General features: G+C 43.1%; 1 protein-coding gene across 6 annotated transcripts in view; it reads left to right on the top strand.

Moving 5' to 3' along the window:
• Positions 1-12690, top strand: part of LOC116845305 — an 86835-nt gene that overhangs the window by 67010 nt on the left and 7135 nt on the right. For 4 of the 6 annotated variants that reach the window (XM_032817823.1, XM_032817821.1, XM_032817818.1 and 1 more), the window contains 9 exons: positions 3403-3513; positions 3949-4173; positions 4782-4936; positions 5687-6313; positions 7317-9349; positions 9494-9788; positions 11170-11379; positions 11486-11809; positions 12056-12409. In XM_032817823.1, coding sequence (XP_032673714.1) covers positions 3403-3513; positions 3949-4173; positions 4782-4936; positions 5687-6313; positions 7317-9349; positions 9494-9788; positions 11170-11379; positions 11486-11809; positions 12056-12409 — 4334 coding nt within the window. The remainder of the gene's footprint in view (positions 1-3402; positions 3514-3948; positions 4174-4781; positions 4937-5686; positions 6314-7316; positions 9350-9493; positions 9789-11169; positions 11380-11485; positions 11810-12055; positions 12410-12690) is intronic. The other 2 variants (XM_032817819.1, XM_032817822.1) reach the window with 2 other exon arrangements.

Raw genomic sequence — 12690 nt, 5'->3', positions numbered from 1 at the left:
CGGCTCCAAGGTCATGCTCTGTATTTGGTGGGACCAGCTCGGCGTAGTGTATTATGAGCTGTTAAAACCGACTGAAACAATCACAGGCGATCGGTATCGAACGCAATTGATGCGTTTGAGCCGAGCATTGAAAGACAAACGGCCGCAATACAACGAGAGACACGATAAAGTGATTTTGCAGCATGACAATGCTCGACCCCATGTTGCGAAAGTGGTCAAGACATACTTGGAAACGTTGAAATGGGAAGTCCTAACCCACCCGCCGTATTCTCCAGACGTTGCTCTCTCTGACTATCACTTGTTTCGATCAATGGCACACGGCCTGACTGACCAGCACTTCCGGTCTTATGAAGAAGTAAAAAATTGGATCGATTCGTGGATCGCCTCAAAAGATGACCAGTTTTTTCGACGCGGGATTCGTACGCTGCCCAAAAGATGGGAGAAAGTAGTGGCCAGCGATGGACAATACTTTGAATCATAAATGTATAACCAGTTTTTTTACAATAAAGCCTCGAATTTCGGAAAAAAACGGCGGAAGCAAAGTTGTACACCTGATAAAAAAAACTGTCATTTCATATTTTGTGTCGTTTCATTTATTCGTAAGATTCGCGTGGATTCGATCCAGTGTCACACGGTCATCCATTTTTAAACGACCTGCTGTTCAAATGCCTAACCTCAACGATCATACGGGAACTGGTGATGGCAATGCGCTGTAACGATATCGTGGTGGATTGTATTTACAATATACTCTTATAGCGTTTAAAAATGTAATGACATATTTGTCGGTAAATGTTTCAAAGGACGTAACAACAATCACAATGCGATTAATATTGATACAATGTAGTATAATCAAACTTTTATATACAACGTGCTCGCAAAAAAGAGAATATTCCTTCTTTCTCTCTTTTTTGCGAGCACGTTGTATGTTTAAATTTAATTAGTTATACAACATTGTATCAATATTAATCGCATTGTGATTGTTGTTACGTCCTTTGAAACATTTACCGACAAATATGTCATTATATTTTTGAACGCTGTAAGAGTATATTGTAAATATAATCTACCACGATATCGTTACAGCGTATTGACATTACTAGTTTCAGTACGATCGTTGAGGTTGAGGTTAGGCATTGAACAGCACATAGTCATCTAAAGATGGGGGTGACTATGTGACACGGGATCAAGAATCCCACGCGAATCTCACGAATAAATGAAATGACACAAAATATGCCAATATGTTTTTTTTATTACTTAGACAGAATAATACTTCATTATATTTTTCTCAATCTATTTTAATTAATAATGATTTTTCACTGAATTTTTTTACACATTTTTAATTAAATATTATCGAAATATTAATAAAATTATAATGAAATTTTAATGAAGTTTGGTCAAAATTGTAAATGCTTTTCAAAAGCATTTCAGCAAAAGTTTATTATATTTTCAATAAATTATTCATCAGATACAAATATTTCAATTAAGATCTTACATGCAAATTTTTGCGGAAATCGCATTTGAGAATTCAACTAAAAATTGAATTGGGAATTCTATTGTTATTTTCAACAGAAATTTTTCAGTAGAGTAATTTACTACATGCGAATAGTTAAATATAATTCGCTGTGTTAGCTACTTTTTTTGGCTGCAAAAACTTATTTTTTTGCTATGATAACAAGAAAATTTGCTTCTACAGCAAGAAAAGTGGCTAACGTAGTAAATTTGCTAAAGATTTGCGACAACTAAATATAATTTACTGCTTTAGCTACTTTTTTTGTTGCAGGAACAGATTTTCTTGTTATCATAGCAAGGAAATTGGCTCCTGCAGCAAAGAAAAAGTGGCTAATAATATACTGGCTAATTATAGTTTGTCCATACGTAGCAGATCTTTTTTTCCGTGTACGTTTCAAAAGGAGCATCTCCGCGATTCCTTTTCCACTGTTTCTCTTGCGGTAAATACGCGAGCGGAACAAAGATGATCGATATGACTTTTGGGCCAACTTGACCCGACCTCTCCTGCGCGACACGAGCAATGCGCGATTCGCATAATGTCTCATTTCGGGCCGGGCCGGCGAGTCGTATCTCGAACAAAAGTAAAGCTGAATTAATTAACGCCTGGTGACGTATATCACGGTCCTATCGGCGCGGGGGATTAACCGGGCCGCTAACGAGCGACCCTATACAATTTCGGATCGAATTCGCCCCTCACTGACCTCTCCAGTCTCGCTGACCGAGTGACATTTATCCGAATAACGCTGCTGAACTACATCGGCTCGTTCGTTTGCTCGCGCGTATTTTTGCGCTGTGTAAATCATTCACGCATAACCTGTATTTAATTCGTCGCTCTTCGCAGGTGTTCGAAATAAAGGTTCGATGTGTTTGCGCGAGAGACACCGATTTTTCACGCTCCCGGCATATTTAATTGGCGTAGTAGCGAGCGCGGCGGTCTCTTTATTATTCTCGACGAAGGTCCGGCCGTTATACAGCGCGAGTAATGGTCTAAGCAACACGAATGACTGGGAGACACGTCTGATCACGCTCTTTGGCCTTTAACGTGACGCACGCGACATGCAATCATTGTTTTCGAAAAATGCGGATTTAGGATCAGATCGACACGTCCAATACATGTGCTGGAGTACACGTCGCTGTTGCGATCAACAATTAGTTACACACTCAGAGAAGAAGATATGATAATGGCAACTGTATGGTGCAACTGCACGTGTCTTGTGTGTAAAATTAATGTACACGCAATTCAATCAATTGCTTTCTAGTTATTGTAACTCAAACTATAGTTGCAACAACTACAAAATAATTTATTCACAACTGTATACATTATAATTCTACAGAGATCGTGTAGAGTTGTCACTTAAACAGTTGCTTTTACCATGTTTTTCTTAAAGTACAGGCGCCCATGAGTAATCGAGTATTTACACAAGGCTCTTATTCTTATCAGTTTCTACTTGAACTGCGTTATATACAAACAACATTTTCTTAGTGTGTTATATTTGTGTGTAAGATATTTAACTTGTGGTATCATTATCTAAAGTATAAAAGCTTCTTTTATGAACTTTTAAAGGTTATGTATTTTTAAAAAGTTTACTTATGAGTATTTAATACATAGTTAATATCGAAATTCTAATGTAGACAAATTATATCGCGGGATATAGAATTGATATTAATATGTCGTTTATACTGAGAGAAAAATAATTGTCTTTGGCGTCAACTATACTCTTTTGTGATTTTAACCACAAAAACGATTAGAAGAACCGTTGTTTTAGTAACTGTTATTAAAAAGATGGTTTTTCTAATTATTTTTCTAGTTAAAATCACAAAAAAATGTAGTTGACGCCGAAAGAAACTATATTTTTCTTCCAGTATAAAGATAACGAAATCACCCGATTTTTCTAGCGATGCCAACGGAGCCGATAAACTTCCCGCAGATGGGAGTCGGTCTTCAGGGTGGCTTACAGCTTGTTCGCGATCCGGCCAGCGGTCATCTTCTTCTGATTCATGCTGCGGGTAAGTAGTTTCACTTCAGCGAAGTGACTTGGGCCCGCATTAATAATAGTCGTTATGTGCGAAGCTTGTTTCACCTGAAGTACTCTGATTTTCAAGTTAGGTCCGAGTTTCTCAGTTGAATCATACGATATACGCACTTGTAATCGCGACTTAACTGGCAAATTCAATTCTAACTCTAAATGCAGATCTGAGTATCTCACTTGATACAAGTGTCAAGCAATGAAAATTAACATTATTAAATCACTATTGTAAAGCTGTTACAAACACTTAGCTCTAATTCAGATCTCATTTCAATTCGATTCTTACTCTAACAAGTTTCAAATAACGACTATTAATACTACTGAATGACTATCATAGCTAATATTAGTTGGACTAATCACTGTCTTAAACGGCGCAGAACCCTTTCTTGACGAAGATCAATTTCACATTCGACAGAACAAATGCAACAAGCAGTAGTGTGGCCGAATTATGCGAATCATGGCGGTAATGTTGCGCCACCTCCGCTTTTGCTGCCCCCGGCTCCACCTTCGATTCAAGTACTCGGCGACATCGGTGGCGCGAGACTGGTGCTCGCCGACAACAAGAGGAAGCCACCAAGCACGCTGCCGATTGTCAAAATCGAAGCAGATTGCAGCAGCAGTCCAACCACCATAATAAGTAGTGAGTAGAATTTCGCGTCTGTTTCGAATTCAGGCAGAGGAGGAAGAAACACGTTTTCACCGTTGATTGTGTGCGCGAGGTCAATCCTACTGAAGAAACCCGATTCCTTTTTTCAGAAAAAGATTAACATTTGAAATGTCTAGTCCTGTGTCTATTTTTTTTTAAATAGAACATCTTTCCTAAGCTGTCAGAAAGGTGAATTGTAACACACAAACGGGATTAGAAAGGTTACTGTTAAAGTAACTCATTACTCAAAGAAGCAACGAGCCGCCTAGAATTCCCATTACTTCACCAAGTTTTGACGATTCTTTCTTTTCGCGACTTACCGCCGTCCATTTTATGCACATACATATACATATTCCCTACGCAAAGTAACGACTATATTCATTACTCTAAACATGTAATTGCTTCACCGTGTGGTCGTTACTGAAGAAAAGAAAATGAATAACGCCATTACCACAAGTCGTTACCGAAAGGAAGGAGCTTTCGAATCGTAAGTAACGCGTTACTTGTACACGTTCCCGACCACCAGCCGACCACCGACGTCGAGAATCCCGCGAATGTGTCTCGCGTGCATAACCACAAAAGCGTCCCCTGATTGTTCACAGCGTCCACGGAATCGACCAAGGCGTTACAGGCCGTGACCTCCGTGACGGGCGCGTTGGTGCCGGAGGCACCTTTGGTCACCACCCTGCACTACTATCCGCACGCGCCCGCTCTGGTGCAGATTAGTCAACCCGAGCCTACGCACTGCAGGTCGCAGGTAGCTACGCATTCTTTCGAATCCTCGCTCGAACGGGCCGGCCTTACACCGCGCGGTACGCACCGCGACGCGAATATTACGCGGCCGCCCGGCGTAATATCTATGCAGATAGCGATGCAAATCGGGCTCGCTCATGATTAATACAATGTGCCACAACGTTTCCACATTATGCGAATGGCCGGACCGCGCCCGGAGCTTGACGTAATTACCACTACACTCTGCCCCCCCTCCTCTCTCTCTCTCTCTTTCCCCCCCTTTTCCCCTTCTCTTACTTCGGATCTCTTTCTCTCTTAGTCGTCGTTTTTCTCACACGTCCGGCGCGTATCCGTATCGCTATCGATATTCGCGAAGAGCGATCTAGCAAGATTAAAAAAGAATCGGAGAGCGAAGAGCGGGAGTTTGAAAAGGAAACGCGATATCTTCCTGCACACGTTTCGTTGCTTTTCTTGGTATGCTAAAGACTACCGGTTGAAATAAATAAATGGACAAATGAATAAGTCAATCAGTTGCCGCTCTATTGTGCAACTCTTCGGGAAACTGGAAGGGAGCCTTTGTAAATCTATTCTTTTAATAGTGTTGTTATCGCAGTGTGTCGTTATCGTTGAGCAGGTATTAATACATGGCAGAGGATCTGCGCAACGATAACGACACCGTCGTTAAAAGTCACAGAATAGGCCCATTAAGGGCGAATGGGAGGCATCCGGTTTGACTTTGGGAAGCGCAGCGGCGAAATTTCTCCTTTTTTCAAAGGCCACGTCGCCAGTCTCGTGTCTGACCCCCCCGCCGGAAGTGCCGACGGTTCACGCGATCGAGCCGCCGTTATACGGGGTGCAGGACGCCTCGAATCAGACCGAGACGCCCGAGGACACCGAGGAGCAGCCTCCGCTTGTGAAGCAGGAGCAGAACCTGAGTCCTTGCCAAGTCGCGCAGTCAGGCACGAACATGACCACCGCGAACTTCGAGATCGTTGCGTCGCCGGAGAGGATATGCAACGTGGTGAGGATCACGACGACCACGACCACGGTGAATCCGATCTGCGGCATCGTCACCAAGGTGGACAAGGCGGAGAACACGATCATCAACATGGCAGACTGCGCCAAGTACTCGGCTAAGGACTGCATGAGCCTCAAAGGGATCGAGCACGACAGAATCAACGAGGAGGCCGGCAAAGAGGACAAGATGAGCTGCAGGGAGGGCAGAATCGGCGCCAGGATCATCGAGATCACGGAGGAGAACTGTGATAGCTTCCACGAGAACCTCGAGTTCTTTGCGAGGAGGAAAAACGTCAGCGCGAGCCAGCGCGATCGTCGCGACAGTTACTCGTCGAAGGACGACGAGAACGTGAGAAAGGATGTTAGTATTCAGAACAGGGCGGAGGTAAGAATTTAATTGTTAATCGAGATTGGACCTTGCGAGTGTCAGGAGATAGTAGATTTGTGTCTAACATTACTATATCGAGATAGCCAATTTATGTACAATGTAACATCTATATTTCTTGAGAAACATAGATCTATATAAGTAAAGTCAACCGACGGACAGACGGAAAAAATAACAGTTGTTATCAAGTGAAAAATTACAACTAATTGTCAGCCAATAATGCAACATTTATTTTTATTCTTTTTAGCATTTTTATGAAATAACGTAACTTCAATTTTAATTTTTTATCTAATCTCAAAATACCAATATGGCGATATATACACTGAGAGAAAAATTATCTTAAAATTTGCAAATATTTCCTTGGTGGGTGCCATTAACATATTTTTACTTAAATCTATATTCTCTTTACTTAAATCAAATATTGTTTATTTAAATCAAGTAAACAACATTTGATTTAAGTAAAGAGAATGTAGATTTAAGTAAATATGTTAATGGCACTCACCAAGGAAATATTTGTTAATTTTAAGATAATTTTTCTCTCAGTGTATATATCGCCATATTGGTATTTTGAGATTAGATAAAAAATTAAAATTGAAATTACGTTATTATGTTAAGGAAATATTTGTTGATTTTAAGATAATTTTTCTCTCAGTGTAGTTAGATTATATATATTTTAAAGTAGACAAATATTTACTCTATTATGACTATCTATTGATGGTCATCTATTGATGACTAAACAATGGATGAATCATACGGTCTGATTCAACTTTTCGGTAAAGCAGCCATTAACGAGCCACTAATGAGCCATTAATGAGCTAGAAAATTTAGCATAATCATAGTTAGGTTCTTTAGTATACGGAGAGTTAACGTAAGAAGATCACTTCGAATGTGTGGACGTAAAGAGAACGAAAAAGAAATCTGTACAACTTGAAGTAGCAAGCACTCCTTAAGCGCTATTTAGTTTCGGCTTGTTTCGTGGATCACGCGTTGCCTTGCTTTTCAGATCGAATCGAGGAAGAACAGCAACATTCCGGAAAGCATCGGAGCCCAGCGTCAGACGGGCTCCAGGACATCCGAGGCGCGGATCTTCGACGAGTCGAAACCCAGTGTCGACTCGACGGAATTGTCGGCCGCCAATTGCGAGAGCTGCGACAAGAACCGAAGTACCTGCTCGATCGGCGAGGCTCGGCCTCACATCACGGTCAAGTCGTTCGACATGCCCAACATCGATTGCGACGACCAGGAGGAACAACCGGTGGTCATCAAGCAGGAGGCCGACGACAGCTGCTACGAGATTTGTTATGAGTCTCAATGCGAGCCGACGTCCACCAGCGAGCGGCTTCGGTTGCAGGAGCCGCCCAAGCGACACTCGCTGGAGAAGTCTCACCCGGGCATCGAGAATGTAGTGGAGAAGCTGAAAAAGAATGCCGCGGCTCTACAAGAAACCACGCCGCCGCCTCCGAAGGCCTCCGACGAGGAGGCCGCGGAAAGATTGGCGGAGAGCGTAAAATCGAGAAGGTATTCCGAGACGATCCCCAAGAAGCTGCATATCCTGCGATCCTGTGCGAGTTCCTTGGAGGCCGTCGACACCGAGGTGTCCTCCTCGCAAATATCGTCGGACCAAATGGACGACGACAGCCACTCCTTGGCCGGCAGCAAGTGCGACTCGTCCAAGGAGTGCCTGCTTAGCGACAACAACAACGACAGCAGAAGCAACAATAATAATATTAAGGCGCTCATGGAAAAGAGACTCTTCGTCAAGAGCGAGAAGACTCTCTTCGAGATTACTGGTCACATTAAGCCCAAGACTATCTGGAGCTGCGAGATGCCAGTCGCCGAGGAGCTTCATGCGACTCGCAAACCCGACCTCGTCGCCGAGAACGCGCCTTCAGAGCCGAGGTCCAGAATGGCCAAGCAAAAGCCGAGCGACGTGAGCTTCGACGTGAGCGGTCTTGAACTGTTGTCAAACAGCATCGAGCAGCTGGAGCAGGGAATCGGTCAGTTGAAACACCCGCAATTGGACGTGAGTAGTGCGGAAGAGCTACCGGCCAAGAGTAAATTGTTAGGTCAGCAGGGCGAGAACAACAACAACAACAAGGTCAACAACTTCGTATTTCTCTGCGCGTTGGCCGAAGAAACATTACAGAATATGGAGGAGGTGAACGACGAGATTCCTGAGAAGTTGAGCTTGGAAAGTTCGGAGGAAATCTCGCATGCCGGCAGATTGTTGATGAACTTGGGCAGGAATGCTCATCTCGAGAAGAACGGTAAGAGGAAATATCCTGAAATCGATAATCACCATTCCAAGCGATTTAAGGTCGATGATCGTGAGGAGGAAGAAGAGGAGGAAGAAGACGAGGAAAACAAGGTTGGCAAGAAAGTGTCGTCGGATTATTACGAGGAAGGTGCGACAAGCAAGACTGTCGGAGCAGCCGACAAGCTGCAGGAAGAGGCCTTTTTGAAACTGAAAGACAAAACCGAGCGCGTCGACGACTTCTTAACGGAGAATACTGATAACGACGTCGATGAAGAGGGAGAAGAGAAAGCTACCGTTGTGAAAGGGCACTCTCTCGACATTGAAAATCATTACGCTAATAGACGCGAACTCATGAAAAATCTCCAAGTTATCGCGAACGAAACCGACAAGTCGCGCAGATACGACGCGTGTTGCGAGAAGAACGCCAAAGAAGGCACGTCGTCAGACGCGAACGACGAGGTGTTCGAGGCGAACAGCCCTTCCGAACAATCAAGCAGCTACGAAATAGAGAAAAGGCAGTTGTCTATCGAAGAGAGAGACTACAAGAATACACGTGCGAAGTTAGAGGCGAAGAAATTCGCAATGAGGAAGGACAGTCGCGACAACGACGACTGGCCGAACATGAACGCTATGGAGCTGGACATGAGGGCGAGGATGGCCAAGCTACAAAAACAGTACCAGGAGAAGCGGAAGGAACTCGGCGAGCTGGAAAAGCTGATTCCCAAGAAAGACGACAAAAATAAACCCGGTAGGCCGCGAAAGAAGAGCCACTCCTCCAGGTTAGTGCAAACCGTACTCGATATTATTATTTTGCTATTATTATTTATATTACTTTTATTATTATTATTAATGGGCATATCATCCGTGTTTAGAACTTCACGCGTGTCCTAACGCGCGAATCGTTCGATTATCAATACTTTCAGTTCCGAGCACGGTCCACTGTCGTCGCCGCCCGCATTTGATATCGCCTACTCTCCGCAAAAGTCACCGCCGAGACCACCAGCTTCACCAAGCAGCCCGCCTCCGCCCTTGACTTCAACCGTGCTGACCATGCAGAGGTGCAACGTGAACCTCGTCAAGCTTGGCGAGCCCAAAAGCCACATCAAACTTTTAGACAGTATACCCAGCATCCCGATACCGCCAGTACCACCGGTTCCATCGCCGGTCACGGTCTCACCGCCCGGCAAGCCGGAAGATGACGAGAAGATCGCGGGAAGGGTACGTAGATCACGCCGGTTCTTCGCCGGTTATCCACACAGTCTTGCGGATTTCTCACACGATTATCAACACGTTTGCAATATAATACCGGCGTTATGTACGCGTTAAAACGATCATTTTTCTTTCTATGTTCACATAAGCAAGTTAAATTCTATATAATTACATACAAAAATGTAGAAGACGGCTGTAGAAGGATTCTCCCAATTAACCGTTATAGCAAATGTTTAAATTGAAAATTCACTATAGTCTATGCTATATAGTAATTTTACTTAATACCATAGAAGGAGGAGGGCATACTAGGTGGCGGCGGGACGCCGTGCGTTCAAGATCTGCGTATCTTTTCGTTCCAAAGAGAGAAAAATATCGAGAGCGCGGTTCTGCTAGGCCGGGACTCGAACCCGGGTCTTTCGCTTGCCGGGCTCTAAACCACTAAGCTACCTGACGCTCCACGCTCACGACACTCTCCTTTTCCTAGATAACGCTCAGAGATGCCGTTCGGAAGCGACATCTTTGGCGCGATCCCGAGCGCACGGCGACTACAGAGAGAAACAATGTTACTGTACCAAATGGTACAGCTGTCAGTCTCTCAAAGTCAAAGGTTGCTATCCTTTAAGACCTGCTGTCCATGTATGCCCGTCTCCACCGTTGCCCCTCCTCATCCGATGCAAATAATACAAATAAGCCTCGGGGTCGACACCAATTTTTTGGCAGCCCCCGATCCACCATAGAAGGAGGAGGGCAAATGTTTAAATTGAAAATTCACTATAGTCTATACTATATAGTAGTTTTACTTAATACGCACGTATGCATTTATGCACAGATAAAATTTACAGACACAAATTGAATACTTGATGTAATGTTTTATATATGAATGATACTATGGTCTGTTCTTTTCAGCTGCACTGCTGAACTGGTGCAATAAGTCAGAGTGAGAAAATATACATTTGTCTTACTTTAACTTATTGCACCAGTTCAGCAATCTGAAAAGAACAGACCACTAGTCTGCGAGAGATTGGTAAGTCACACATACGTGTGATGTTGTTAGGAAAAGAAAAAATTTGTAAGTAAACTCGCTCCTCTAACGTCTGCCGAGTAAAAGCGCGTGACACGTGCTATGTAAACAGATCCAAGAGATTGTAGTAATGCACGCGAGATAATTTATTACTTACCCACAACCTTTTCCACAACCTTGCTTTAATTCCTAAGCTAAGTAATTTCTTTAAGAAATTGACCAACCACAGGTGATTATTTTTAAAATAATCGACTGTGGTTGGTCAATTTATTACGGCTTAAAGAATAAAGCAAGGTTGTGGACAAGGAATTATTGATCCGTTCTTTCTTATTTCCTATTCGATTTTTCAACACGATGTTTACTGTTTAGTTGGATTACGAGACGTCATCACCGGTGCTTACGATCGCGAACTCAAGTTCCGCGTCTAAGAAGAGGAAGGTGGGTCGACCGAAGAAGTTCATGTGCACCTCGGGCAGTACCAGACACCTGACGGAAACAATCGTCGCGAAGAAACCCAAGAGCAAGAGCTCCCTGGTGGGATACGTGTTGTCGTCGAAAAACAGGCATCTACAAACGAAGGTCAGTCGCGTTACCTTTGCCTCGAGGACTTCTTTCTTTCGAACGTTCCGTGTGTTATTTTTCTGCGCTCTTTGTCAAGTTATAACGTGTCCGTTTCCGCTTGCAGCAGTATATAAGCAAAACCGGCTATACACCGTTACCGTTCAAGTCTGGGGTGCTGCCTCTGAAGTCACAGGCCAAGTCACAGAAAAACGTGAAAACACGAACGAGGCAGGCGACAAAGCTAGCGAAGCAGACTCCCTTACACAACAAGAATGTCATCAGTTCGATCATCGCTGAGAAGGCAAAGCTGAGTCAAGAGGTCAAGCTTGAGAAGAGCAGCGCCAAAGTTAAACCGAAACTCAAAGCAGAGGTGGTGCTAAAACAATGGGAAGACGATGAAACGGATACAGCATTGCCTAAAGATCCCGTGACTGAAAGAACCGTCGAGGTAACCCATTTATTCGCCGTACTGTTTTCATGATTTTTTCGCGCATTCTATTCGAATCGACGAAATAAATATATTAATGAGAACGAAGCATAATAATGACAATAATAATAGTAATATTATTATTATCATTATATTGACAATAATAACAGTAATATTATTATCATCATTATATTGACAATAATAATAGTAATATTATTATTATAATTATATTTTAAATGATAATATATCTCGCATACATCTCGACAGGCGACATCGCTAGCAGATTCACTGTCGAAGAGAGAGCTCCGACACGAGAGGTCGAAGAAGAAGAGGCGAAAGTCCAGCACGTCCTCGTCGATCAGTCATGACAAGAAAAAATCCAAACGTTGCGCCACGATAGACTGTCAAACATACTTGGAAGACACGATGGCGAATCCATGCAGATTGACGGCCACGCATTTAGCCACTGATCAGCTGCGAGTTCTTCAGCTACGAGGCGGCCTATTTTATGCGGGTAGACTCTGCGCAGTGCAGCCACCCGACGTTTATTCTATAACTTTGGACGGTGAACGCGGAAATAAGCCACAATTCTACTCTACTGAGCAGATTCTGAGAGACACGGTAAACAAAAACTCGACACCGCTTGACTCAGTTCATCCTGATTGAACATACCGACTGCGCACTTGGCAATTACATGTGGACTGTCTGGTTCTACCCCGAAGTTGATACACGCATTATCCCGGAAAAAAACGTTGAAAAATAAGATAATTTGCAGAAAGTTGCAAAATCAATTACACACAAAACCAAAATAACCGTATATATATATACCGTATATACCGTATATATATATATATATATATATATATATATATATATATATATATATATATATATATATATAT

The sequence above is a fragment of the Odontomachus brunneus genome, unplaced genomic scaffold (assembly GCF_010583005.1).
Source record: "Odontomachus brunneus isolate Ranch 3 - 2012 unplaced genomic scaffold, Obru_v1 Obru_scaffold_051, whole genome shotgun sequence".
NCBI classification, from domain to species: domain Eukaryota; kingdom Metazoa; phylum Arthropoda; class Insecta; order Hymenoptera; family Formicidae; genus Odontomachus; species Odontomachus brunneus.
This window is presented reverse-complemented; position numbering and strand designations above follow the sequence as displayed.